General features: G+C 48.4%; 1 protein-coding gene across 4 annotated transcripts; it reads left to right on the forward strand.

Annotated features, from left to right (window-relative positions):
• LOC132384013 (prokineticin receptor 1-like) lies at positions 1-27276 on the forward strand. Of its 4 annotated transcripts, XR_009508828.1 has the most exons (4): positions 1-328; positions 10161-10729; positions 18584-26217; positions 26873-27276. XR_009508828.1 is itself a non-coding variant. In XM_059955279.1 (3 exons), the coding sequence occupies exons 2-3, from the start codon at positions 10278-10280 to the stop codon at positions 19260-19262; spliced, it is 1131 nt and encodes a 376-aa protein (XP_059811262.1). In that variant the 5' UTR covers positions 1-328; positions 10161-10277; the 3' UTR covers positions 19263-27276. The 4 variants fall into 4 exon arrangements, 3 of the variants coding, with proteins under 3 accessions (XP_059811262.1, XP_059811263.1, XP_059811264.1); XM_059955279.1 differs by having other exon boundaries at positions 18584-27276; XM_059955280.1 differs by having other exon boundaries at positions 25-130; positions 18584-27276.
• The last annotated feature ends 538 nt before the right edge of the window (positions 27277-27814 follow it).

Genomic DNA, 27814 nt, shown 5'->3' on the forward strand with positions numbered 1-27814 from the left:
CCAGGGCAGAGCTCCGCCGGCTGGCGCGTCCCGAACCCGGGCGAGACAGGAGCGGGGCAAACTCCCCACTGCCCCACGAAGGGGAGGCGGCCCCTTCCCGGGCGGGGGGGGGGAGGTGGTGGAATCACAGGTAAGGCACAGAATAAAGAGAGGGGGCAACAAGAAAGCAGAGGCGACTTCGCATCACGCTCGTCCGTCCGGAGCAGCCGAAGAACTGAAGGCGCGGCGATTTCATTTGCCTCTTGCTGGGGCGCCAGTCCCAACCATCTGGGGGCAAGCGAAGCAAGAAGTGTTCCTCTTTTTGCCCCCCCCCCCCGAGGGGCTGAAGGTACTTCTGCAACTTCTGGGCGGAGGGCGGGTGAGTCGGGCTGAGCTTTTGAGAAGCGTCTGTCTGTGGGTAACGAGATTAAATCAGGTGCGACCCGGGAATGGGGTGAAACCGCGACTTGGGGCGGGGGGGGGGTAGGGGGAACGGGGTGCCTGGTTATCGAACTGTGACCCCCCCCTTCGAACGTCAACTGGCCATCGGGGGTGGGCTGGGGCAGTCTAGGACCAGAGAGCCCTTTTACAACGGGGCTGAGGGGGGGCATTTCCTTTAGCCCGAGAGGCGGCTGTGGAGGTCAAGTCATTTGGGTATATTCAAGGCAGGGGTCGATAAGGAGTCTTAATTAGTCGGGGCGTGAAGGGGTCCGGGGAGATTGGGGGCTGGGAGGGAAATGGATCGGCCGTGATGGAAAAGGCAGAGCAACTCGATGGGCTGAATGGCCTAATCTGCTCCAGAATCTTTTCATTACACACACGCACAGCAACAGATACACCAGCCAGCCAGAGGGTCTGCGTGGTTTAGTGGGACGCCCTGCGCTAGGCGAGAGCTGGACAACATCTGTCGATGGACATTCAGACAAGCCGGGGTCCGGTCAGATAGGTTATTATCGTATTAAACGGCAGAACAGGTTAGAAGGGCAGGGTGGCCTCAGGCCTTGTACCCTTGCAACCTGGACAGAGGTAACACTCTTAACAGGCCAAAATGATAGTCATAAGGCACAGAAACAGGCCGCTTGGCCCATCTAGTCTGTACCGAACTGTCCCCAAGGATCTAAACCTGGACCATAGCCCTCCCCTGTCCAGGACTGGCTCTGCGGGTGACCACTTCACCAGAGAGATGAGAGAAGAGCTGGCCACGGCCACTGGGGAACTCAAGTCGTTTGAGAAATCTGGAAATAACTCTCATCTCAGATCAGCCAGATTAACATAAAAACGTAGTGTTTGAGGAAGAGATATCTGCTGTCCTTACGCAGTCTGGCGAAAGTCTTGTGCATCTGCTCTTTACTTGCATTAGAGACATAGAAAACCTACAGCACAATACAGGCCCTTCGGCCCACAATGCTGTACCGAACTTGTACTTACTTTAGAAATAACCTAGGGTTACCCATAGCCCTCTATTTTACTAAGCCTCGTGAACCTATCCAGAAGCCTCTTAAAAGACCCTAACATATCCGCCTCCACCACCGTCGCCGGCAGCCCATTCCACTCACTCACCACTCTCTGAGTAAAAAACTTACCCCCGACATCTCCCCCGTACCTACTTCCAAGCACCTTAAACCTATGTCCTCTTGAGTTAGCCACTTCAGCCTTGGGAAAAAGCCTCTGACTATCCACACGATCAATGCCTCTCACTTAATTAATTTTTAATATATTTTTTAATACTTCCTGTCCATGAGTGTGAGGGGAACAAAATAATTGTTCCAATGCAGCACAAAAAAAGTCCCCACAAAAGATAAAGAATGCAAAAAGTGCAAGCCAAATGTCAAAATACGTAAGATAGCTTATGTACATTGATTGTGTGTCCATAAAATGGTGCTAGGCTGTACATAAGATGACTGATGGGAAATTATAATTGAGTGGTGGGGTGGGTTAGTGGGTGGAGCTGCTGATCAGCTTTACTGCTTGGGGGAAGGGTCTGTTTTTGTGTCTGGCCGTCCTGGTGTGGATGGTACGTAGCCTCGTCCCTGATGGGAGAGGGGCAAACAGTCCATGAGCAGGGGTGAGTGGGATCCTTCATAACGTTACTGGCCCCTTCCCTGTACGTAGGTTCTTGATGGCGGGTAGGCCGCTACCAGTGATGCATTGGGCTATTTTGACTACCCGCCGTGGCGCCTTCCTGTCTGCAGCACTGCGAACGGTGATGCAGCTTGTTAGGATGCGCTATAGGATGATGTGAGCGTGGATGGGCAAGGTCTGGCTCTCTCCAGAAAGTAGAGGTGTCGGTGAGGTGTCTTGACTTTGTAGGATGTGTCCTGGCACCGTGAGAGGTTGCGTGAGATGTGGTCTCCCAGGGGTTTGAAACCGCTCGCACTTTTCACGGCTCTGCCGCCGATGTAAAGGGGGTGCGAGTTCTCCTGAAGCCGATACCCACCTCCTTTGCCGTGCCGACGTTGGGGAAGATGCTCTTTGCCTGGGACGGGGCCCTGTGCCCTTCCACCTCCTCTCTGTTGGCCGTCTCGTCGTCGTTGGCGACGAGCCCCACCGCCGTCGGGTCATCGGCCATCTTGACGGCGCGATTGCTTGGGTGTTGGGCCGTGCAGTTGTGCGCGTGAGCAGAGCATACCGCGGCGGGCCCCGGGGGCCGCGTTGAGAATGATAGGGAGTGGGGGGAGCGATTGTGTATCCTGACCGTCCGAGATCTGGCGGTTCGGAAGTCCGACGCCCGGATGCACAGCGGCGCACTTAGACCGAGGAGCGGGAGTTTGTTCACCGCGGTCTGCAGGACGACAGCGCTGAATGCCAGAATGAAATCCAGAGATGGCATTCTAATGTAAGGGTCCTTGTTTTCGGGGTGTGTCAGGGCCAGGTACTACGGCATCTGTCCGAGAGTGGTTCTGTCAGTAAGCACATTGATAAACGTCCAGTGTGGCAGGGGAGGAGTTTGTGATACGTGCTGTTCAAATCGCTTCAAGACAATCAGCATCAGTGCCACTGGGCGGTAGTCATTTAACTCGGAAGGTGTAAGAGTCCCTAAGTACAGGGATGACGTGGCAGGGATGTCTGTGAGCTGGTGGGCGCACTATATCCTGTATAACATTTCTTATTCTAATTTATTATTAAAAAACAAAACAACAAATTTCAGCACTGATGTCGGTGACATTCAAACTCATTTTGGCACGCACAGTCGCCTCTTGTATCTCCCTCCTCGGTCCAGAGCAGCGAGGATGGATGATAATTGTATTTTAGCTTCAGCCGCACGTACACACACACACACAGAGTGAGCAAATAATGATTCAGGGGCATGAAGGTCGTCCATCAGTCAGCACTGATTGAAGGCAGCGGCCAAAGCAGTGGAGCGGAGATGAAGGGGGAGGCGAGATATGGTGATGCAAGTTCCAGTCTGGAGCCTACGGTGAGCTTAAAAGGAGCTTTCACACAAAGGGTCATTTTAAAGGGGAAGAATATCGACAGGGCTTTGGGGAAAGGAGCGGGTGATGGCTACTAGGGTGCTGCGAGGAATTGAGGCACTGAATTATAGGGACAGGGCTCCGTTCCTGTAGGGCGTTGTGTTGACTTTGTGTCCTCGCCGCGCCTTGCGGCACATCCAGCGGCATCCTTGCCGGTTATCAGTTTTCAACGAGGCCGTGTTGCTAGCTCAACCCAGCACGGGGGCGGCCATCTTGCCCCTGAGGACCGGTGCTGACGCCACTACACTGCCGGCTGGCGGTGACTTTATGAGGTGCGTTTAAAAAGTGAGAGGCATAGATAAGGTGAACGTGCACAGTTCTTTTTAAAAAACCAGGGTCCAAATGGCTCAATTTAGTATCAGAGAATGTGTACGGTATACCACCTGAAATTCTTACTCTTCACCGACATCCACCAAACAGGAAACCACTTAGAATGAATGATAGACACCTGAAGCATCTCCTCCCCCTCCCAGCACACAAGCAGAAGCTTTGACCCTCTCCCTCCCCCTCCCCACACTTGCACCAGCAAAACCACCAACCCCACCCCTTCCAAGCAATAGCAAAAGCCCCCAAAGGTGGAGGAACTAGGAGATGAGGCCAGAAGAGTTTGTAGACCCAGGCAACTACTTCCAGATGGTCCATGAAACAGCTTAATCTTCTTTCCTCGTGACTTTCTATTCTTTTCGAGGTGGCTGGGGTTGGGGAATCCAGACCTAGAGGATGTAGGTGAAGGGGAAAGATTTACGAGGAATCTGAGGGGCAACTTGTTATGCCGAGGGTGATATGGAGATATGTCTCTACCAGAGGAGGTGTGAGGCGCTCCTTCCCTCTGCTAGCCGGCAGGTCACTCTTGGGCAAGGTGTAGCACCTGTTTAGCCCCACCGACCAGGGTGACGTGAAGCCCTGAGAGCAGGTAGTGGATGGTTGTATGAACAGCCGGTGGCATATCACATATCACTAATGCCAGGCAGACAGTCTTTGAAGAGTATTGATAATGGCTGGGACTCACCCATCTGCCCAGAAGAAAGCAATGGCAAACCACTTCTGCAGAAAAATTCACCAAGAACAATCATAGATTGTTCCATGAACACCCATGTCATATGACACGGCACAAAATGAGGATGTCATAGACACAGATGATGATGTCATGTGACATGGCACATAATGATGATGTCATATGTCGTGGCACATAATGATGATGTCACAGACACAGCAAAAGATGATGATGTCATATGACACAGCACATAATGATGATGGTCCGTGTATGGGACCAGCCACCAAAGGAAGTGGTTGCGTTAACTTCATGAACATTATTTAATAACCAGTTGGAGAGGTACGTGGATAGGAAAGGTGTGGAGGGAGGTGGCCCAAATGTGGCCGAGTGGATCTAGCGTAAGTGGGCATCTTGGTTGGTTTGAAGGGCCTGCATCTATGCTGGATGAACCAAATGGAAACTTCCCCCCAGGGACAGCACTGATATAAGGGGCTGAATGGCCTCCATTTGGCTTCTATGGCTCAGTAACTCAAGGAATAGATCATAGGACAGTACAGCCCCTCTCGGCCCACGATGTTGTGTCGACCTTTTAACCGATTCCAAAATCAACCGATCTCACTCTTCCCTCGTTCCCTCATGTTTCCCATCATGCATGAACGTCAAAGTCAAAATGAATTTCTTATCAAAGTCGCCAGAATACTCTTTTTTTTTGCAAGCATTTACAGAAAAATTTAGTTTCTTAAACATCCCTGTACCACCACCCCGGCAGCATCATTCTCTGTGTTTAAAAAAAAAACCCACCTACTTCTGACATCCCCCCCATGCACTTTAAATTAATGTTCTCCCCCCTCCTGTTAACACAAACACAAGAAAGTCGGCAGATGTTGAAAACCCAAAGCAACACACACAAAATGCTGGAAGAACTCAGCAGGCCAGGCAACATCTGTGGAAACGAGACCCTTCATCAAGACTTCTTGTATTAATCATTGCCCCCTGGAGAGAAGGCGCCAGCGATTCACTCCATGCCTCTTGTCATCATACACAGCTCTACCAAATCAGATTATCGCAGATACAGTACTGTGCAAACATCTTACGCATATATTGGTCACCTAATTACAGGAGGGATATTAATAATGTTGAAAGAGTGCAGAGAAGATTTACGAAGATGTTGCCAGGACTTGAGAAACTGAGTTACAGAGAAAGGTTGAATAGGTTAGGACTTTATTCCCTGGAGCTTAGAAGAATGAGGGGAGATTTGATAGAGGTGTATAAAATTATGACGGGTATAGATAGAGTGAATGCAAGCAGGCTTTTTCCACTGAGGCCAGGGGAGAAAAAAACCAGAGGACATGGGTTAAGGGTGAAGGGGGAAAAGTTTAAAGGGGACATGGGGGGGGGGCTTCTTCACACAGAGAGTGGTGGGAGTGTGGAATGATCTGCCAGTTGAAGTGAATGTGGGCTCACTTTTAACATTTAAGAAAAACTTGGACATGTACATGGATGAGAGGGGTATAGAGGGATATGGTCCAGGTGCAGGTCAGTGGGACTAGGCAGAAAAATGTTTTTTTTGGTTTTATTGGCCCAAGAAGGCCAATATTTTTGCACAGTACTGTAGTAATTTTATGTATTGCTGACGCAAAAAATAAGACAACTTTCATGACATATGTGAGTGATGATAAACCTGATTCTGATACGGGTCTCTATTGTGGACTGAGAGTGGGAGGGGGGCAAGGAGAGGGGAATCACGGTTGGGAAAAGGGGAAGGGAGCGGGAAAGCACCAGAGAGGCTTTCTGTAATGATCAATAAACCTATTGTTTGGAATCAGATTACCTCACCTGGCGCCTCACGGCAGGGTGTGTCTGCAAATGTGCCACCCCTTCGCCCCTGGCACTCCCTCTCTGCCACCTGCCCCCCCCCCCCACCCTCGCCATTCCCAACATCCTTTCCTCCCGCCAGATTTACAAACGTGCTCTCCACTCCATATTAGGTTTTTCCAACGCATGCCGGGAGAATGAGTCCTCATAAGGAATTTGGGGCCATCTCTGTATATATGTGTCGAAGACTTTTGCACAGTACAGTCGGCCCTCCTCATCCGCGAGTTCCGCATGCGCGAATTCAACCAACTGCGAATCGAGAAAACCCGGAAGTGCTCTTCCAGCACTCGTTATTCGAGCATGTACAGGCTACTTTTTCTTGTCATTATTCCCTAAACAATGCAGTATAACAACTATTTTCCATAGCATTTACATTGTATTAGGTATTATAAGTAATCTAGAGATGACTTAAAGTATACAGGAGGATGTGTGTAGGTTATCATGGATTGGGATCGAAAAAGATCATTAGTTCTCTTACTAAGTCGGAACAGCTACATCCAGTATTATTTAGTGTCAGTTAGTCAAACGTTTGTGTCAGAAAATATTATATATTTCACTTTTCTATCCATATAAAACACTTAAGAAACATATGTATTTCAATAATTAAACCACTGTGTTGCTTAGTAATAATTATAGCTTTCATTGGGGCAGGACCTTTCTCACTTTATCCTTTAAAATTGTTCCAATTGTTGACCGACTGTAGCCCAACGCTTTTCCAATGACCGCAAGAGGTTTCACCTCTTTCCGATCACTTTATTATTTCCACTTTATTTTCAACCGTGATGGTGATTATTTTCGTGAACAGAAACACTGCGGATTCAGAGCTCCGCTGGGTCCTAAAGTCCACCGCACTGAGACAGATTAAATAAGGCCCGGGGCTCCGCTGGGTCCTAAAGTCCACCGCACTGAGACAGATTAAATAAGGGACTTAAGCATCCACCTTTTTTTTGGTATCCGCAAGGGTTCCCGGAACCAATCCCTCATGGATAAGGAGGGCTGACTGTACTTTATTTGCCAATGTGGAATGGAGAGATAATTTCTTATCTGAAAGTATTATTAAGGTAGATATGAACTACTAGGAAGGCATGCATTTTTTTTCCCCTGGTCTGGTCTACACAGAGAAGCAGCCATGGTGAATCAAGTGCCATAGCAACAATACTCAAAGGTTCAAAGGTCATTTTTTTATAAGTATGTATGCAGAACACAACTCTGAGATTTGTCTTCTCCAGATAGCCACGGTACAAAGAAAACCGCGGAAGTTCTTAAAAGAAAGACATCAATCCGCCTCCCCCTGCACAAAAAAAAACAAAATCTCACAAATCCCAAACCACCCCCCCCCCCTCAACCCCTTCCCTCGCACAGAAACTTAACAGATCACCCACATGGAAAATGGCAGCTGGAACATCAAGCCTCAAACCCCCTCCCTCGCGAGAATAATACTAATATATCGCCTATAGGGAAAAACGGCAGCAAGAACATTGAATCTCCAACCCCCAAACCCCTCCCTTGCAGGTATCTCCCTGGAGATAATCAGGAGGTATCGCGAGTGATCGTTCACTCACAATCCAGTACAGGGTCTGCTAATTTCTGTTTAATAGAGTTCATGATTCCTGGAGAAATTAACATTGTCAGATTCACCAGTATTATTCCAACAATAACTTATACATCCCGACTCAATAGGACTCAGCTGATTCATCTGGGGAGAATGGGAGCAGAGGTATCATTAGGAGGGATGGAGGCGAGTGATGCTGAGGGAAAGGCAGCCCACCCACTCTCCCCCTCCTCATCACCCGACACTACCCTCACTCCCTCCTCACCTGCCACCCTCCCCTCTCCACCAACCCTCTCTCTATTCTCCCCTCTAATGACTCACATCTATTTCTCTCTCTCTCTTCCCCTCCCCCCCCTCCCCCTCCTCTCTCTCTCTCCCCCCTCTTTCTCTCTCGTCGGTGTCTTTATGCGTGGTCTCCCATAAATTCGATTGAACTTCTTTATTTCCCAACAAATCCCTGCCAGAAAATGGATCTCAAAGTGACCCGTGCAGAATTGGATAATAGATTCACTTCACGAGAAGGAGGGAGGGGGTGGGTGAGGGGTGGTAGTAACAGTGAGAGCTCTGCGGGGACCGATAAAGCTGTGGGGCGGGGGAGGGGGTGACGTGACGGAGGGAGGGGAGGTGGCAGAGTGGGAGAGTGATGATGAATGCAGAGTAGAGGAGGGTCTGGGGGGTGGAAGAAGACGAGCTAGATGTGGGGGACGAGAAAGAGAACCATCAGCCGTACCGTTGCAGTTAGGGAGGGGGATCGGTGGTGAGTTACTGCGGACGGGGAAGGTGACTGGTCTCCTTGGGGAAGGCTGCCATGTCGGGCGTGAATTGTGTTGGCTAGCGGCAGCAGTGCACAGAAGGCAAATTTACTATCCCCACCTCGCTCCTCAACCCTCCTCACCTCCTCCGCCGCCCCACTCCCCTCTCCCCCAGTCACCCCTCGCCCCTCCCTCCACCCCCTCACCCAAACACAAGCACCAAATCACCATCGGCAACAAAATAAATAGCTGGCGCGGAGAAAGGGATAACGTGGCTGTGATCAGGGAGCGTTCAGGAACCCGATGGTGGAGGGGGTGAAGCGCGTCTATGAATCATTGGAGGGAGAGAGGGAGGTTGGAGGGGGAGGGAAGGTGAGTGTTGAGGGGGTAATGTGTGGGGAGGCATTTCGGGGGGGGAAGATGAGTGAGTGAAGGGTTGAGGGAGAGGGGTGTGGGGAATGGGTAGGGAAGGAGTGAGTGGGGAGAAGATGGGAAGAGGATGAGGGGAAAGGGGAGGAAGGGGTGGGAGGCGAGAGGGGGAGAGGTGCGGGGACTGGGGTGGGGGGTGAGTGGGAAATGAGTGAGGGGGAGGGGTGTGGGTAGGGGTAGGGAAGGAGTGAGTGAGGAGGGGATGGGAGTGTGGATGAGGGGAGAAGGGAGGAAGGGTGAAGGGGCGAGAGGAGGGAGGGGTGTAGGGACTGTGAGGGGGGTGAGTGAGTAATGAGTGAGGGGAAGGGTGTGGGGGATGGGTAGGGACAGAGGTGGGGAGGAGATGGGAGTGGGGATGAGGGGAGGAAGGGTGGAGGGGAGAGGAGTGGGGTCTGAGGTGGGGGTGAGTGAGTAATAAGTGAGGGGTGTGGGGATGGGTAGGGGAGGGAGAGAGTGAGGGGTAGAGAAGTGGGGGGTTTGGGTGAGGGGGAGGGTTAAAGAGGGAGAGGGGTGAGGGATGATCGTGAGAGAGGGGGTGGTTGGTGGAGGTGAGGAGGGATGAGTGACGGGGGTGGAGAGGCTGAAGGGGGAGTGGGGAGGGCAGGGGAAGGATTATTGGGTGGGGCAAGGGGTGTGGGGTAAGTGGGTAAAGGGGGTAAGGAGTAAGAGGAGATAGCAGAGAGGTGGACAGGTGGAGAAAGAGAGGGAGAATGGGTTAGAGAGCAAGAGAGAGAAGGTAGAGGGAGAGTGAATGGGGTGGAGATAGGGTAGAGAGAATGACTGAGATAGAAAGAAGCAGAGAACAAGAAAGACGTACAGAAGGAAAGAAAGCAAGAAAGAGCGGGGTAGAGAAAAAGAGAGTGACAGAGATAGTTGGAAAGTTAGAGAGAGGGAAAGAGAAAACGAGGTAGAGATATGAAAACAGAGAGGAGGAGGGAGTGGAGGAAACACCCAGGAAGCTTCTCGCTAAATTTCATGACCACGCGAAAACTGATCACCTCACAAACCCTTCCAGCGTCACAAACTCATCCTGCGATACATTAGCCATAGAAACTGGAATCAGGATCAAGGCCAATAACTAATAATATTGTCCTTTTCCTCCACAGCCAAATCACAGAAAAAGTCTTTTTTTGTACGGATAGAACAGGAATATTACCCAGTGTAGAGAGAAGTGCTAGAGAACACGAAGATCCCGGAGTTTGGTGGGCTGGGGAGATTCGGCCATGGAGGATCCCTGCGCCAACTTCTCACGTTACGTTGACTTAAGTCTGGCGGACGCCAGCACCCCCTGGAACGGGAGCTGTGAATACGACCAGTACGTGACATCGCTCGACCCGCGGGGGGAGGAGGACGCAGTCAAGACCTATCAGGTGCGGGTGGTGATTGGCGTTGTGCTGGTCTGCATCATGCTGGTCTGCGGCGTGGGCAACCTCCTCTTCATCGTCACCCTGGCCAGGCACAAGAACCTGAGGAACGTCACCAACCTTCTCATCGTCAACCTGGCCGTCTCCGACTTCATCGTGGCCACCGTGTGCTGCCCTTTCGAGATGGATTACTATGTGGTCAGGGAGCTGTCCTGGAACTTCGGGCACGTTCTCTGCTCCTCGGTGAATTACCTCAGGATGGTCTCCCTCTATGTCTCCACCAACGCTCTCTTGGTCATAGCAGTCGACAGGTGAGAACGCTTCCAGATACCATGGTGGGTCTTTTTTTTAAAGAAATGTTGATCTAGCTCACCTCATCTCCGTTCCTCAAACCTCTTGGTTCCGGTCGTTGGCCCTCAACTGAGCCAACAACGCTGGACGAGCCTCTATCAATGAAGCGTCCAGCTCCGTACCACCTCCCCTCTACCGTACTTGGGTTGGCAAATCTAGTGGGGTTCCTGTCTGGCCCCCTCTTCCCTTCACCCTTTGTCAACTAAAGTTAATCAATACCAACCCCTCATAAGTGATTGAGGCAGATACAATACTATCACTTAAGAAGAGTGGAAGGGAGGGGCCTGGCTACTATCATCTGACACAGTGTTCATTTTTGCCTGATTCAGCTCTTGCAAGACACCCTTGGGTGTCTTCTGGGAGTCAAAAATGACCAGCAGTCTTAATTTTAATGACCGTTAATCTTAGAGTACAAACGGACTTACAAATACTAAACAAAAGGAATACAGAGCTGAGAAATTAGCTAAGAGGCTGTTGGACGTAAAAACGAAGGAATGAAAAAGAAGCAAAGATGGTACCCCTGAAAAGCCAATGTTTCTATAGATAAGATAAGGAAAATTTCTTAGATAGAAATAAGCTAGTTAATAGGTTATACAGGTTTCCCCCACTATCCGAAGGTAGAGCGTTCCTATGAAACTGTTTGTAATCCGAAATGTCATAAAGCGAAGAAGTAATTACCATTAATTTATATGGGAACATTTTTGAGCGTTCCCAGACCCAAAAAAATAACCTACCAAATCATACCAAATAACACATAAAACCTAAAATAACACTAACATCACTAACATGTAGTAAAATCAGGAATGATATGATAAATATACAGCCTATATAAAGTAGAAATATTGTAGGTATGGTGTAGTTTCACTTATCAAAATTGGGAAGACAGCGAGCCAAAATCGATTTGGAGAAAAAAAAAATCGGCACGTACACGCATGCGCGCACAACTGCCCGCGCAAGGCTTCATGGTCATGGTCGTCTTTCTCGGGGTAAACACACGTATAAAGCGGGCGTCTTTTTCTTCGTAATGTCGAGAATCCTCTTTAGTTAGCGAAAACAGGTACAAATGTAGGTCTTTCATAACAGTGAGCTGTCGTAAAGCGAACGTTCAAAAAGCGGGGGCCACCTGTATAAATAAATTATGTCACAAGGGTAATGTTAGCCAATGAAAAATGAGGAAGGTGATAAACCGTTAGTTTAGCTGCTGTAGGCTTTCTGCCACTGTGAAAAATGTATGGGCTTCTTTAAAAAGTACAAATCTTACAAAAAGTATTATTGGACAATCCACAGCAGGGGTGAGTGGAAAGGGTCACTTTTTAATCAGGGTGGCGACCGAGATTTCAAAGACAAGAGTTTTGTGGCAGTTTTTCTGATTTGAGGAGTGAGAGGGATTCATTTAAAAGAGAAGTAACACAGGTGAAAGCAGAGCGGCCATTCCTGAGAGGGAGCCAGTCTTTAGATTGTCTTGTGAGTTGCTCTCCCTCTGTTCCCTCATCCCTCATCTATTAGCTCACAGTACACTGAGAATAGTTCCAGGGGCAGTGTTTCGTACCATGGGTGGGGTGTGAGGAGTCCGGGAGACCTCCAGTCTCCCAGATAAACGCACCTGCGCCAGGCACGCCGAGCTGCGGCTCCTTGGAGAACGTGTGCTGGAACCGGAGCTGCAGCTCGATGACCTTCGACTCGTACGGGAGAACGAGGAGGCGATAGGCAAGAGCTTACAGGGAGGTTACAGGATGACTGTCAGGGTTACTGGGTGACTGTCAGGAGAAGGACGGGAGATGCATACCTGGTGCAGAGTACACCTGTGGCCATTCCCCTCAATAATAAGCATATAAACTTTGGATACTCTTGAGGGGGAGGCCTCTGTGACCGCGTCTCTGTAACTTGAGACGGTTCAGAAGAGGAGAGGTGTGAAGAGGGCTGCAGTGTTGATCGGAGGTTTCATAATCAGAGGAACAGAGACGAGATTCTGTGAGTGTGAGAGAGACAACCGGATGGCACCAGCATCAGGGATGTCTCTGATCGGGCCCAAGGCATTCTCAAGGGTGAGGGTGATCAGCCCAGAAATCTTGGTGCACACTATAGGTAGACAAGGAGAGGAGGTCCTGAAGAGAGATTTTAGGGAGCTAAGCAGAAAGCTGAGAAACAGAACCTGCAGGGTAATCATGTCTGGATCGCTGCCTGTGCCACGTGCCAGTGAGGGTAAGAATAGGGTGATTTGGCAGCTGAGCAACTGGAGTTCAGATTTACGGATCTTCGGGGAAGGTGTGATGCGTACAAAAGGGGCAGGTTACACCTGAACCCAAGGGAATCTAATGTTCTTGTGGTCAGGTTGGCTAGAGTTGTTCGGGTGGGTTTAAACTAATTCGGCAGGGGGATTGGGAACTGGAGTGGTAGTGCAGTTGTGTTACAAACAGATGTAATGTGTAGTGAGGAGAGGGCTGATGGTAGCAAAATTTCAGTCAACTGGATGAGTTGCAACGCAAAAGGCGGACAAAATCGAAAAGGGTGAATGCAGGACTGAAGGTGTATTAGAATGCACGTAGTATACAGAATAAGGTTCATGAACTTGCAGCACAGTTACAGATTGGCATGCATGATGTCATGGGCATCACTGAATCACGGCTGAGTGAAGATTATAGCTGGGAGCTGAATGTCCAAGGATACACATTGTATTGAAATGACAGGCGGGAAGGTGGGGGTGGCATGGCTTTCTTCGTTTTTAAAAAAAATCTAAAATTAAATCGTTCGGAAGAGGTGACATAAGGTCGGAAGGCATTGAATCATTGTGGATCGAGCTAAGGAACTGCAAGGGTAAAAAGACCCTGATGGGAGGCAGTTGGATGCAAGCATTCAACTCCCCCGAGCAGTAGCAAGGATGTGGTATAAAAGTTACAAGGGGAGATAGAAAATGCATGCCAAAAGGGCTATTTTACAATAGTCATGGGGATGCAGGTAGATCGGGAAAATCAAGTTGGTGCAGGATTCCAAGAGGGTGAGTTTCTAGAATAACCATATATAACCATATAACAATTACAACACGGAAACAGGCCCTTCTAGTCCGTGCCGAACACTTACTCTCACCTAGTCTCACCGACCTGCACTCTGCCCATAACCCTCCATTCCTTTCCTGTCCAATTTTTGTTAAATCACAATACCGAACCTGCCTCTACCACTTCAACTGGAAGCTCGTTCCACATAGCTGCCACTCTCTGAGTAAAGAAGTTCCCCCCTCGTGTTACCCCTAAACTTTTGCCCCCTAACTCTTAACTCATGTCCTCTTGTTTGAATCTCCCCTACTCTCAATGGAAAAAGCCTATCCCACTCATAATTTTAAATACCTCTATCAAGACCCCCCTCAACCTTCTACACTCCAAAGAGTAAAGACCTAACTTGTTCAACCTTTCTCTGTAACTTAGGTGCTGAAACCCAGGTAACGTTCTAGTAAATCTCCTCTGTACTCTCTCTATTTTGTTGACATCTTTCCTATAATTCGGTGACCAGAACTGTACACAATACTCCAAATTCAGCCTCACTGATGCCTTGTACAATTTTAACATTACATCTCAACTCCTATACTCAATGCTCTGATTTATAAAGGCCAGCATACCAAAAGCTTTCTTCACCACCCTATCCACATGAGATTCCACCTTCAGGGAACTATGCACCATTATTCCTAGATCACTCTGTTCTACTGCATTCTTCAATGCCCTACCATTTACCATGTATGTCCTATTTTGATTATTCCTACCAAAATGTAGCTCCTCACACTCATCAGCATTAAACTCCATCTGCCATCTTTCTGCCTACTCTTCTAACTGGCCTAAATCTCTCTGCAAGCTTTGAAAACCTACTTCATTATCCACAACGCCACCTATCTTAGTATCATCTGCATACCTACTAATCCAATTTACCACCCCATCATCCAGATCATTAATGTATATGACAAACAACATTGGACCCAGTACAGATCCCTGAGGCACACCACTAGTCACCGGCCTCCAACCTGACAAACAGTTATCCAACATTAAACTCCGTCTACAAGATGGCTTTTTAGAGTACAAATCTTATGAAGAAGTACTATTTTTTAAAAGCCGCTGTTTCCAACAACACCTTCTAGGAGATGTGTGGTGATTTGGCCTTTGTTAATTGGGAGGTTGAGTCCAAAAGTTGTGAGGTAATGTTGCTGCTCTATAAAACTCTGGTTCGACCGCCGAAGTATTCTGTTCGGTTCTGGTCACCTCATTCTAGGAAGGACGTGGAAGCTTTAGAGAGGGTGCAGAGGAGATTTACCAGATTTACCAGTATGTTGGCAGCAAAGCCTTTGACAAAGTTCCACATGGAAGGTTAGTTAAGAAGGTTCAGTCGTTAGGTATTAATGCTGGAGTAATAAAATGGATTCAACAGTGGCTGGATGGGAGATGCCAGAGAGTAGTGGTGGATAATTGTTTATCGGGATGGAGGCCGGTGACTAGCCTCAGGGATCTGTTTTGGGCCCAATGTTGTTTGTAATATACATAAATGATCTGGATGATGGGGTGGTAAATTGGATTAGTAAGTATGCCGATGATACTAAGGTAGGAGGTGTTGTGGATAATGAGGTGGGTTTTCAAAGCTTGCAGGGAGATTTATGCCGGTTAGAAGAATGGGCTGAATGTTGGCAGATGGAGTTTAATGCTGATAAGTGTGAGGTTCTACATTTTGGCAGGAATAATCCAAATAGAACATACAGAGTAAATGGTAGGGCATTGAGGAATGCAGATGGACAGACAGATCTAGGAATAACTGTGCATAGTTCCCTGAAAGTGGAGTCTCATGTAGAGAGGGTGGTGAAGAAGGCTTTTGGAACACTGGCCTTTATAAATCAAAGCATTGAGTACAGAAGTTGGAATGTAATGTTAAAATTGTACAAGGCATTGGTAAGGCCAAATTTAGAATATTGTGTGCAGTTCTGGTCACCGAATTATAAGAAAGATATCAATAAATTAGAGAGAGTGCAGAGACGATTTACTAGGATGTTACCTGGGTTTCAGCACTTAAGTTACAGAGAAAGGTTGAACAAGTTAGGTCTCTATTCATTGGAGCGTAGAAGGTTGAGGGGGGATTTGATCGAGGTATTTAAAATTTTGAGAGGGATAGATAGAGTTGACGTGAATAGGCTGTTTCCATTGAGAGTAGGGGAGATTCAAATGAGAGGACATGATTTGAGAGTTAGGGGGCAGAAGTTTAAGGGAAACACGAGGGGGTATTTCTTTACTCGGAGAGTGATAGCTGTGTGGAATGAGCTTCCTGTAGAAGTAGTAGAGGCCAGTTCCGTTGTGTCATTTAAGGTAAAATTGGATAGGTATATGGACAGGAAAGGAGTGGAGGGTTATGGGCTGAGTGCGGGTAGGTGGGACTAGGTGAGAGTAAGAGTTCGGCACGGACTAGAAGGGCCGAGATGGCCTGTTTCCGTGCTGTAATTGTTGTGATTGATTGTTATATGATTGGAGAGCCAGGTCTTCTGAGGAGAAGTTGAGGGAGCATGGGCTTTTCTCTTTGGAGTGAAGGGGGATGAGAGATGACTTGATAGAGGTGTACAAGATGATAAGAGGCACAGATTGAGCAGAGACTCCTTCCCAGGGTGTGAACGACTAAGATGAGGGTGTACAATTTTAAATTGACTGAATAAAAATATGGGGAGGGGTAGGTTTTTATTTTAACACAGAAATGGCGGGTGTGTGGAATATTCTACCAGGGGTGGAGGTGGAGGCAGATATTGGTTAAGTTTCTTGTCGTTTCACTATATACATGCATGAAACCCCTTTTTACCGGGTGTCTCCAGAAATGCAGCCCATTAACCCCTCGCTAACAGCCACCGGACTCAGCGGAGAGAAAAGTACCTTTCCTGACTCCGTACGTCTAGGGTCAGTATGACCTGGGTCCCACCAGAACCAGGAGATTGGGATGTCTTGACCACCCGGACCCTGATTGGTGCGAACACTGTGCAAGTACCCGTAACGCACAATAACTTGTGAGGGTCAGGATAAAGCCAACAGATGAATCACACATCCCTTTTAAAACACGGATCAGATTAACCGGTGACACCTCGAATGTGATGCGGCAGGGAGTTCAGAAGCCTGATGGCCTGAGGGAAGAAACTGTTTCCCATCCTGACCATTCTTGTCTTTATGCATCCGGGATGTTTAAGAGAGTCTTAACTGGGCAGATGGCTGATAGAAAAATTGGCAGGCTCTGTGGAAGGAAAGGATTAGCTTTGACCTTTCAGTGGGTTAAAAAGTTGGCACACCATTGTGGGCTAACTTCCTACTTCTACCACCCTCTCAAAAACTTTTTTTCTCAATTTCCCTTTCAACTCTTCTGCTTTTTTTCTCAATTTCCCTTTCAACTCTTCTGCTTTTTTTCTAACACACCTGCCCGTTCCTGAGCTCACTGTTGAGCTTTGCCGTACCCGCCAAACCTGGGTTTCGGGGTCAGGACGGGCGGAAGTAAGCAAGGGGCATGAAGGTGTGAGAAGAGCGCTTCACCAGTGCTGTACGATCGGGGTTTGATTTCTACCACAATCCCTAAGGAATTTGTATGTTTGCCCCGTGACTGCGCGGGTTTCCTCCGGGTGCTGTGGTTTCCTCCCACCGTCCAGAGACGTCAGTGAGTTGTGGGCGTGCCACGTCGGTGGCGGAAGCGTAACGATGCTTCTGAGCCGCCCGGCCTCGATCAGTGGCGCAGTTCAATGTATGTTTCGATGTACACGTGCCAAATAAGTTTAACCTTTATTTTATTGAGATAGGCCCTTCGAGCCGTGCCCAATTTAACTCTAGCCTAATCACGGGATAATTTCCAATGACCAATTAACCTACCGACCGCTATGTCTATGGACTGTGGGAGAAAACTGGAGCACCCGGAGGAAGCCCACGCAGTCACAGGGGAGAGAGTGTACAAACTCCTCACAGGCCGTGGCGGGAATTGAACCCGGGTCGCCGGCACTGTAAAGCGTTGTGCGGACGCAAAGAAAAAAATTATTAAAGATTTTAGATTCGTTAGTCATGGAGTCATAGAGAAGTACAGCACAGAAACAGGCCCTTTGGCCCATCTAGTCCATGCCAAAAACATTTAACCTGCCCGCTCCCATCAACCTGCACAGGGACCACAGCCCTCCGTACCTCTACTATCCATGTGCCCGTCCGAATTTCTCTTAAACGTTGAAATCGAGCTTAGCTGCACCACTAGTGTTGGCAGCTTGTTCCACGCTCTCACCACCCTCGTGTTCCCTTTAAACCTCTCACCTTTCACCCTTAACCCATGGGTTGACTGGGTTGTTGTCCTACCCAGTGGAAAAAGCCCTGCTTGCATCAATATCCCTCATAATTCTGTAAACCTCTATCAAATCTCCCCTCAATTTTCCGCATTCCGAGGAATAAAGTCCTAACCTACTCGATCTGTCTTTATAACTCAGGTCCTCCAAAACCAGCAACATCCTTGTAAATCTTCAACCTTATTTACATCTTCCCCGTAGGTGACCAAAACTGCACACTGCGCCCCAAATTGGGCCTCGCCAGTGTCGTAAACAACTTCAAAATAACATTCCATCTGCTGTAAAAAAGACAATTTACAAAAGATAATCTTTATTTTTAATTCTCCTTCTCGTCTCAATAAAAACGGAGATGAATCGAAATGTCAAAGTATTTACTTCAGAATTAATCAGTTTATTTCTGGTAACTCTCCTCCCATTAGAGGACCTGGTCTTGTCTCTCACTGTCGACCTCTGCAACCCGCTTACCTCCCTCTGTGTCTTCCCGTTTCTGGCTATCCTGTAGGTATTTGGTGATCGTGCATCCGCTGAAGCCTCGCATGAAGTTACAGACGGCCTACTGCATCCTGATTGCCGTTTGGGTCGTGTCCCTGGTTATCTCCATCCCCTCGGCCTACTTCATGACCGAGACCACCTTCGACACCTTCCCGGGCGGCGGCGGAGGGAAGGTGTTCTGCGGGCAGATCTGGCCGATGGACAAGGTACACTTCTACAGGTCCTACTTCCTGCTCCTCTTTGTCCTGGAGTTTGCTGCTCCCGTGGTGACCATGTCGCTGTGCTACCTGCAGATCAGCCGGGAGCTCTGGTTCAAAAGCGTGCCCGGCGTGCAAACCAAGCAGATCAAAAAGCGGCTGAGGGCCCGGCGGAGAACAGTCCTGGTCCTGATGGGGATACTGACGGCCTACATCCTCTGCTGGGCCCCGTACTACGGGTACGCCATCATCCGGGATTTCTTCCCCGGCGTGCTCCTGCGGGAGAGGCACTCGATCACGGTGTACTACGTCGTGAAGTGCATCGCGGTGAGCAACAGCATGATCAACACACTCTTCTTCGTCACTGTGAAGAACAACGCCATTAAGTACGCCAGGAGGGCCCTGCTCCGGGGCTGCAAGGCCGGCCAGCTGCAAGACAAGAGCACCGTGGCGCACGAGTGCCGGACCACAGTGCTGCCCGTGTCCGAGTGACCGAGGGGGGCTTTACCGTGCGAGTAGAGACCCTGCAGGAGTCCTGGTTGAGCCTGGGCGGTAGTTCAGCGAGGCTTCATGGCCTTTAGAGATGACTGCTGCAAAGCTCTTTGGCTGGGATGCCAGGGCCCAAGTAATTTTAAGCCCAAGGTGATAATTTGAGCCCCGGATCCTAAGGGGATGCTGAAGTTTCAAGACTCTCCTCCTCCGTCCTCAACCGTCCGACCCACCCCACTCACCAGCATCTCACCGCAAGTATACAGGTTCACCTTTCTGACTCTAGAGGGCTTCGTGGGGTTTTCTCAATCGCAACAGAAGGGCTCGGTGTGACTGGGGCCCTGCCCGTTACCAACACAGAAGAGTTTCAGATACACCGAGTGGCCGCGTCAGTCAGCGCTCCTGTGTGCGGGCTCGTTAAACGCCTAAACGGGCCGCAGCCATGTATGCGTATGCAGACGTGGGTGGAACCGCCTTGTTAGGGAGAGAGGTTGGAGGGGAACAGCCGGACTGGTTCAAGGCGACAGTAACTCAAATAACCACCCATTTCAACAGCGGTGTGCAGACGAGCATCTCTGAACGCTCAACACTTCGACCCTTGAAGTGGATGGGCTATAGCAGCAGAACACCGCATTGGGTCCCACTCCTCGCTGAGCGTATAGCAATCCCTCCCGATGGATCCAGTCCAGGGGATTTGTGATTCACTGCACTGCAGAACGACAGACGTACGAAAGGACCTGGTGGTTCATTCCTTCCCCAGACAATGTGGTTAGGTTCACCCAGTGTGGATGTGTCGCTGGGTTTATAAAAACATAGAAAACCCTCAGCACAATACAGGCCCTTTGGCCCACAAAGTTGTGCTGAACATGTCCCTACCTTAGAAATTACTAGGCTTACCCATAGCCTTCTATTTTTCCAAAAGTCTCTTAAAAGACCCTATCATATCCACCTCCACCACCGTTGCCCATTCCACTCACTCACCACTCTCTGCATAAAAAACTTACCCCTGACATCACCTCTGTACCTACTCCCCAGCACCTTAAACCTGTGCCCTCTTGTGGCAGCCATTTCAGCCCTGGGAAAAAGCCTCTGACTAACCACATGATCAATGCCTCTCATCATCTTGTACACCTCTATCAGGTCACCTCCCATCCTCTGTCGCTCCAAAGAGAAAAGGCCGAGTTCACTCAACCTATTCTCATAAGGCATGCTTCCCAATCCAGGCAACATCCTTGTAAATCTCCTCTGTACCCTTTCTATGGCTTCCGCATCCTTCCTGTAGTGAGGCGACCAGAACTGAGCACTGTACCCCAAGTGGGGTCTGACCAGGGAAAGAGAGAAAAAGACACAGGGGTCCGGGTCGCCTCCAACCTGATGGCATGAACCTAGTTTTCTCCAGCTTCTGGTGATTGCACCCCACACCACGTTCCTTCCCCATTCCCAATTCCTGTTTCCCTCTCTCATCTTATATCCCTCTGGTGCTCCTGCCTCTTCCCTGGTCTTCTGTCTTCTGTCCTCTTCTATCCCCTTCAGCCCTTCATCTCTTCCACTAATAAACTTCTCTTTACGTCACCCCCCTCCTCCCCCTCTCCCAGTTCCTCCTGTCACCAAGCACCTTGAACTTCTTCCTCCCCCTCCCGTTCCGGTCCTGATGAAGGGTCTCGGCCCGAAACGTCGACTGTTTAACTCTTTCCCATGGATGCTGCCAGGCCTGCTGAGTTCATCCAGTATTTTGTGTGTGGGTGGGTGGGTGTGTGTGTGTCTGTCTATCTGTTGCATTGGCGCAGATTGCTTCTCCACTGCAGCCAACATGAGGGAGTCAAATTTGCCACAGGATTGGTGCAGCCCAAGGTCAACACCACAGTCGTGATTCCAAATCATGGTCTTCTGCAATACTGGTGGTGTAATTGGTCCAAGATGACAGGTACTGCAATAATTGAACATAGAACATAGTATAATACAGCACATTACAGGCCCTTCGGCCCACAATGTTGTGCTGACCCTCAAACCCTGCCTCACGTATAACCCCCCCCCACCTTAAATTCCTCCATATACTTGTCTAGTAGTCTCTTAAATTTCACTAGTGTATCTGCCTCCACCACTGACTCAGGCAGTACATTCCACGCACCAACCACTCTCTGAGTGAAAAACCTTCCTCTAATATCCCCCTTGAACTTCCCTCCCCTTACCTTAAAGCCATGTCCTCTTGTACTGAGCAGTGGTGCCCTGGGGAAGAGGCGCTGGCTGTCCACTCTTGTCTATTCCTCTTAATATCTTGTACAACTCTATCATGTCTCCTCTCATCCTCCTTCTCTCCAGAGAGTAAAGCCCGAGCTCCCTTAATCTCTAATCATAATCCACACTCTCTAAACCAGGCAGCAGCCTGGTAAATCTCCTCTGTACCCTTGCCAATGCTTCCACATCCTTCCTGTAGTGAGGCGACCAGATATGGACACTAAAGTCCTAGTTCCTGTTGGAATTCAAATAGTTATATTATTGTCAAGCTAGAGTGAAAAGCTTGTCTTTAATACTGTTCATGCAGATCAAATGGAGCAAGACAAAATTATGAAGGCTTATGGAATGATTGCTTTTGTTACTTGAAGCACTGAGTTCAAAGGTCAGGGGATTACGTTTCCAACCTTATAAAACTCCTGTTAGGCCACACCTGGAGTATTGCCTCCAGTTCTGGTCGCCCCACTATAGGGAGGACGTTGGGGCTTTGGTTTGGGTCTAGAAGAGGTTCTACCAGGACGCTGCCTGGTTTAGAGGGCCTGTGCTATCACGAGAGGCTGGACAAACTTGGGCTGTTTTCTCAGGAGCATCAGAGGCTGAGGGAAGATCTGACAGAGGTTTATAAAATGAGGACAGGCATTGGGCAGGGAGTATCTGTTTCCCAGGGTTGAAATGACTAATACCAGAGGCCAGGCACTGAAGAATGTAGATTCACTCGGAGAGTGGCGGATGCTTGGAATGTGATGCCTGGTTTGGTGGTAGAGGCTCTTAAGCTGTGTTTGGATTGGCACATGGATGTGAGGAAGATGGAGGGATCAGTGTTTGGGTGTTTTTATATTTGCTTTTTAGCTGGTTCGCCACAACTTTGTGGGCCGAATGGCCTGTTCCTGTGCTGTACTCTTCTAGGGTAAATGCAAGCAGGGCTACATCTAGAGGTCATGGGTTAAGGGTGAAAGGTGAACATTTAATGGGAACAAGAGGGGAAACTTCACTCAGAGGGTGGTGGGGGTGCAGAACGAGCTGCCAGCGCGAGTGGTGCGTGCCAGCTTGATTCAGGGTCTGTAACCGTGTGGGTTTCCACCCTGGGCTCTGGTTTCCTCCCACGTTCTAAAGACGTAGGGGGTCAGTAGGTTAATTGGCCACGTGGGTGTACGCGGACAGCACAGGCTTGTGGGCCGAAAGGGCTCGTTACCATGACATACCGCCAAATAGAATGATAACAGATGCTGGATAAAGTGCAGTGCAGGAAAGCACTGTGCAGGGTGGAGGAACTCAGCAGGTCGGGCAGCATCCATTTACTTTTTTACGGCCTGTTACGCAGCTGGCGTTGAGGGCAGTGATGAGAGTCCTCCATCTCAAAGGTTCGAAGGTACAATTTAATGTCAGAGAAATGTATACAATATACACTCTGAAATTTCTGGCAGCGTTCAGTGCTTCCTCTCGGTTTTCACTACCGTCAGTCCCGAAAGTCCCGGGCGGAGACTCGGGAATATCGTCACACTCGGATGTAGAAGGGTTCTTCATTGCTGTTTCCATAACAGTCTTGCTTGACCAGTCAGGGATGTTGGCCCTGAACTCAAACCCCCTGAAACTGGAGGACCGGTTGGCCACTCTAAGTCTGACCTCTACCCTTTGACCTGTTTGGTGTGGGTGACCCTACCAAGGGCCAAAGCACAAAGCCCAGACTCCAGCTGACACAGCCCTCCGGGTCATTGAGGGACGCGAGCCTCCAAACCCAACGACAAGCTTGTGATCTACTTGGAGGAGGCAGCATCTATAGAAGCTCAACACTTTTGAGCTAAGAACCTTCTTCAGTACTGAAAAGAGAGGGGGGGAAGATCACCAGAATAAAATGGTTGGGGGGGGCAAGGGGAAGGAGGATAGCTGGAAGGTGATAGGTGAAGCCAGGTGGGTGGAAAAGGTCGAAGGCTGGAGGAGAAAGAATCTGATAGGGGAGGAGAGTGGACAATAGGAGGAAGGGGGGATGAAAGGCACAAGAGGGAGGTGATAGGAGCAAAAAGGTAAGAGGCTAGGGTGGGGATTAAAAGAAGACGGGAGGAGGAGGGATTTTTTTTAAACTGGAAGGAGAAATTGATATTTATTCCATCAGGCTGGAGGCTACTCAGCGGGAATGTAAGGCACAAACACAAGAAAATCTGCTGATACCTGAAATCCAAAGTAACACACGCACAAAACACCGGAGGAACTGAGCAGGCCAGGCAGCATCAATGGAAAAGAGTAAACAGTAGATGCTTTCACCCCGAGGGTGGCCTTGTGAGTCACTTTGAGAAAGGGTGTATGTGAGCCAGTTCAAGGTTTTCAATTAGCCTGTGTCTCATCTGGTAACTACTATTGGTTAGTCTTTGAAAAATTTACAGGCAAGAAAAGCAGAGGATGTGATGTGTCCCTTGTGAGTAGGATTGGCAGGGCAGGTGAGAGCCTCTGTGCTCACACACAGCCTAGTGCGAAGCCACTTCCATTGCCAGGCTCTTGACATTTGCACGATGAGGCTAAATCTCTCCCCTTCGATTTATTCATCTCAAAGAGGTGGATCAACATTTGAGAGATCGGGACTTCTTGGACTTCAGAAAGGGTAAGACGAGGGAACACAAACCAATCCTCACCAAGGGACTGAATTTTTTGAGGAGGTTACTAGGAGAGTTGATGAGGGTAAAGCAGTGGATGTTGTCTATATGGACTTCAGTAAGGCCTTTGACAAGGTTCCACATGGAATGTTAGTTAGGAAGGTCCAATAGTTAGATATTAATATTGAAGTAGTAAAATGGATTCAACAGTGGCTGGATGGGAGATGCCGGAGAGAAGTGTTGGATAACTGTTTGTCAGGTTGGAGGCCGGTGACTAGTGGTGTGCCTCAGGGATCTGTACCGGGTCCAATGTTGTTTGTCATATACATTAATGATCTGGATGATGGGGTGGTAAATTAGATTAGTAGGTATGCAGATGATACTAAGATAGGTGGCGTTGTGGATAATGAAGTAGGTTTTCAAAGCTTGCAGAGAGATTTAGGCCAGTTAGAAGAGTGGGCAGAAAGATGGCAGATGGAGTTTAATGCTGATAAGTGTGAGGTGCTACATTTTGGTAGGAATAATCAAAATAGGACATACATGGTAAATGGTAGGGCATTGAGAAATGCAGTAGAACAGAGTGATCTAGGAATAATGGTGCATAGTTTCCTAAAAGTGGAATCTCATGTGGATAGGGTGGTGAAGAAATCTTTTGGTATGCTGGCCTTTATAAATCAGAGCATTGAGTATAGGAGTTGGGATGTAATGTTAAAATTGTACAAGGCATTGGTGAAGCCAAATTTGGAGTATTGTGTACAGTTCTGGTCACTGAATTATAGGAAAGATGTCAACAAAATAGAGAGAGTACAGAGGAGATTTACTAGAATGTTACCTGGGTTTCAGCACCTAAGTTACAGAGAAAGGTTGAACAAGTTAGGTCTTTACTCTTTGGAGCATAGAAGGCTGAGGGGGGACTTGATAGAGGTATTTAGAATTGTGAAGGGGATAGAAAGAGTTGACGTGGATAGGCTTTTTCCATTGAGAGTAGGGGAGATTCAAATAAGAGGACATGAGTTGAGAGTTAGGGGGCAAAAGTTTAGGGTAACACAAGGGGGAATTTCTTTACTCAGAGAGTGGCAGCTGTGTGGAACGAGCTTCCAGTAGAAGTAGTAGAGGCAGGTTCGATTTTGTTATTTAAAGTAAAATTGGATAGGTGTATGGACAGGAAAGGAATGGAGTGTTATGGTCTGAGTGCAGATCGGTGTGACTAGGTAAGAGTAAGCATTCGGCACAGACTAGAAGGGCCGAGATGGCCTGTTTCCGTGCTGTAATTGTTGTATGGATCAGATGTGGAGAGAGAGAGCAATTTCATATTGCTGGGTGCCAATATCTCCAAGGACCTAACTAGGTAAAGAAGGCAAGGCAGCGGCTATATCTCATTGGGAGTTTGAGGAGATTTGGGGGGTCACCTAAAACACTAACAGATTTCTACAGATGTACTGCGGAGAGCACGCTGACCGGCTACATCCTTCTGCCGTCTGATTTCTCAACGGACATTGAACCCACGAACACTAGCTCACCTCTTTTTTACTTCTGCTTTTGCATTACTCATTTAATTATTTAATATATAAATATATAATTACTGTAATTACTGTAATTTATTTTTTTCTCTATTACTATGTACTGCATTGCGCTGCTGCCACGAAGTTTACAAACTTCACGACGTTTGCCGGTGATAAGAACATAAGAAATAGGAGCGGGAGTTGGCCATTCAGCCCATCGAGCCCGCCCCGCCATTCAGTAAGATCCTGGCTGATCTGACCATGGACTCATCTCCACCTACCTGCCTTTTCCCCATAGCCCTTAATCCCCCTACTATGCAAAAATCATCCAACCTTGTCTGAAATATGTTCGCTGAAATATTAGATTTGATGTTAAACCTGATTCCGATTTTGAATAGAGGGACATGGAGAAATGTCGGCGGGAGGGGAGGTCCGGGAAGATCAGCCATGATCGTGTGAGATGGTGAGGCAGACTTGCGTTTGTGAGTGCAGAAGTCAAAGGAAATGTTTTCAGTTAAGCATGCTCCCAGTACTCCCTCAGGGGAACTATGTCACTGCGAGGCTGGTGAGAGCGTGGAACGAGCTACCAGCGGAAGTGAGGGACGCGGGGTTTGCTTTCAGCGTTTCAGAGAAGTTTGGGTAAGTACATGGATGGAGGGCTGTGGTCCGAGCTGGTGGGACTTGATAGGACTGGGCAGGATTCAGATCTAGTATGGACCAGATGGGCCGAAGGGTCTGTTTCTGTGCTGTGGTGTGCTCTAGGATTCTGTTTAGTTCAGATTTCCCAGGGGCTGCGGGGGAGATCTGATACAGGTTTATAAGATTATGAGAGGCATAGATAGGGAGCATCTCTCTCCCAGGGTAGAATTGTCTCATACTATGAAGGTGAGGTGGGGGGTAGGTTCAAAGGGGGTGTGAGGGGTAGGGTTTTCACTCAGAGAATCATGGATGGCTGGTATGGGGGTAGAGGCAAATACATTAGATGCTTTTAAAAGACGTTTAGATGTGAGGAAGATGGAGGGATGTGGACATGGTGTGGGGAGGAGGGATTAGTGTTGTGTGTTTTTGATCTGCTTTTTAGCTGGCACAGCACAGACATTGTGGGCCGAATGGCCTGTTCCTGTGCCATAGAACTCTTCTATGTTCTAATTCCATGCCTGAAATTGATTTTACTGGGTTTTCAGTTGTACATGCCTGTCACAGGCACTGTTGATTCAGGCCTGGGTTGGGTAGATTGGAGAACTGGCTGATGTTACAATGATCTGATTTTATTTTTTTTTTATTTTTAAAAAAGCACCAGATTTTTTTTCAGTCAGCTCCAAACGTTTTTGTAGAGCTCCCGAGGAAAATGTGAACAAGCACGTTCGGTTCAGCTTGAGTTCGGGGATCACGTTGGGGAAAACGTGGTGGAGCCAAAAAGGGATTTGAACAGCCAAGCAAAGAAGATTGATAACCGAGACTGTGAAGCATCTTGTCAGTAACTTGGACCATTCTTTCCTTGGTTGCACCAGACAGAAGCGTGAGCCCAGGAGAGAAACGTGTCAGCGATTGTTGGCCCTGCTTTGCTGTCCGTGCAAAAACAAACTGATTCTTGTCCAGTTCCGTGGTGCAATATCACAACTGTTCTTTATCTGGCTGTAGCTGTGGTCCCGTTTCGTACTCCTGTAACATTAACTGTATTGAATAAAATAATTGGAAGCCAAAGCAGGTGGCTGTCTTTCGCCTCTCTCCATCTAACACCAAGACTCCACCCCCCCTCCCCGACACCTCCAAATTATTAGAGGCTCCCCTTCAGAATTAAATGATTGGATTTAAAGCACCTTGGGATGACCTGAAGAGATGAGGCCAAGTTTGTGTTTTGGTCTCTCCCCAACAGATGGGGAGCGCATTGGTTCCATGTCCATTCAACTTGACCATTGCAGCTGGTTTTCAGTGAATTGAATTGACTTTATTACTTACATCTTTCACATACATGAGGAGTAAAAATCTTTACATTACATCTCCATCTAAATGTGCAATTTATAGCCATTTATAATAAATAGTATGTACAACAGGACAGTCAATATAACATAGAAATACAATTGTATCAGCATGAATTAATCAGTCTGATGTCCTGGTGGGAGAAGCTGTCCCAGAGCCTGTTGGTCCTGGCTTTTATGCTGCGGTACCATTTCCCGGATGGTAGCAGCTGGAACAGTTTGTGGTTGGGGTGACTCAGGTCCCCAATGATCCTTCA

Source organism: Hypanus sabinus, chromosome 31 (genome assembly GCF_030144855.1).
Source record: "Hypanus sabinus isolate sHypSab1 chromosome 31, sHypSab1.hap1, whole genome shotgun sequence".
In the NCBI taxonomy this organism is placed as follows: domain Eukaryota; kingdom Metazoa; phylum Chordata; class Chondrichthyes; order Myliobatiformes; family Dasyatidae; genus Hypanus; species Hypanus sabinus.

Bases quoted from the DNA above. Each gene is read 5' to 3' on its own strand.
- LOC132384013 (XM_059955279.1), top strand. From the start codon at position 10,278: ATGGAGGATCCCTGCGCCAACTTCTCACGTTACGTTGACTTAAGTCTG. The intron at 10,730-18,583 runs GTGAGAACGCTT...GCTATCCTGTAG, and splicing joins TTGGTCATAGCAGTCGACAG to GTATTTGGTGATCGTGCATC.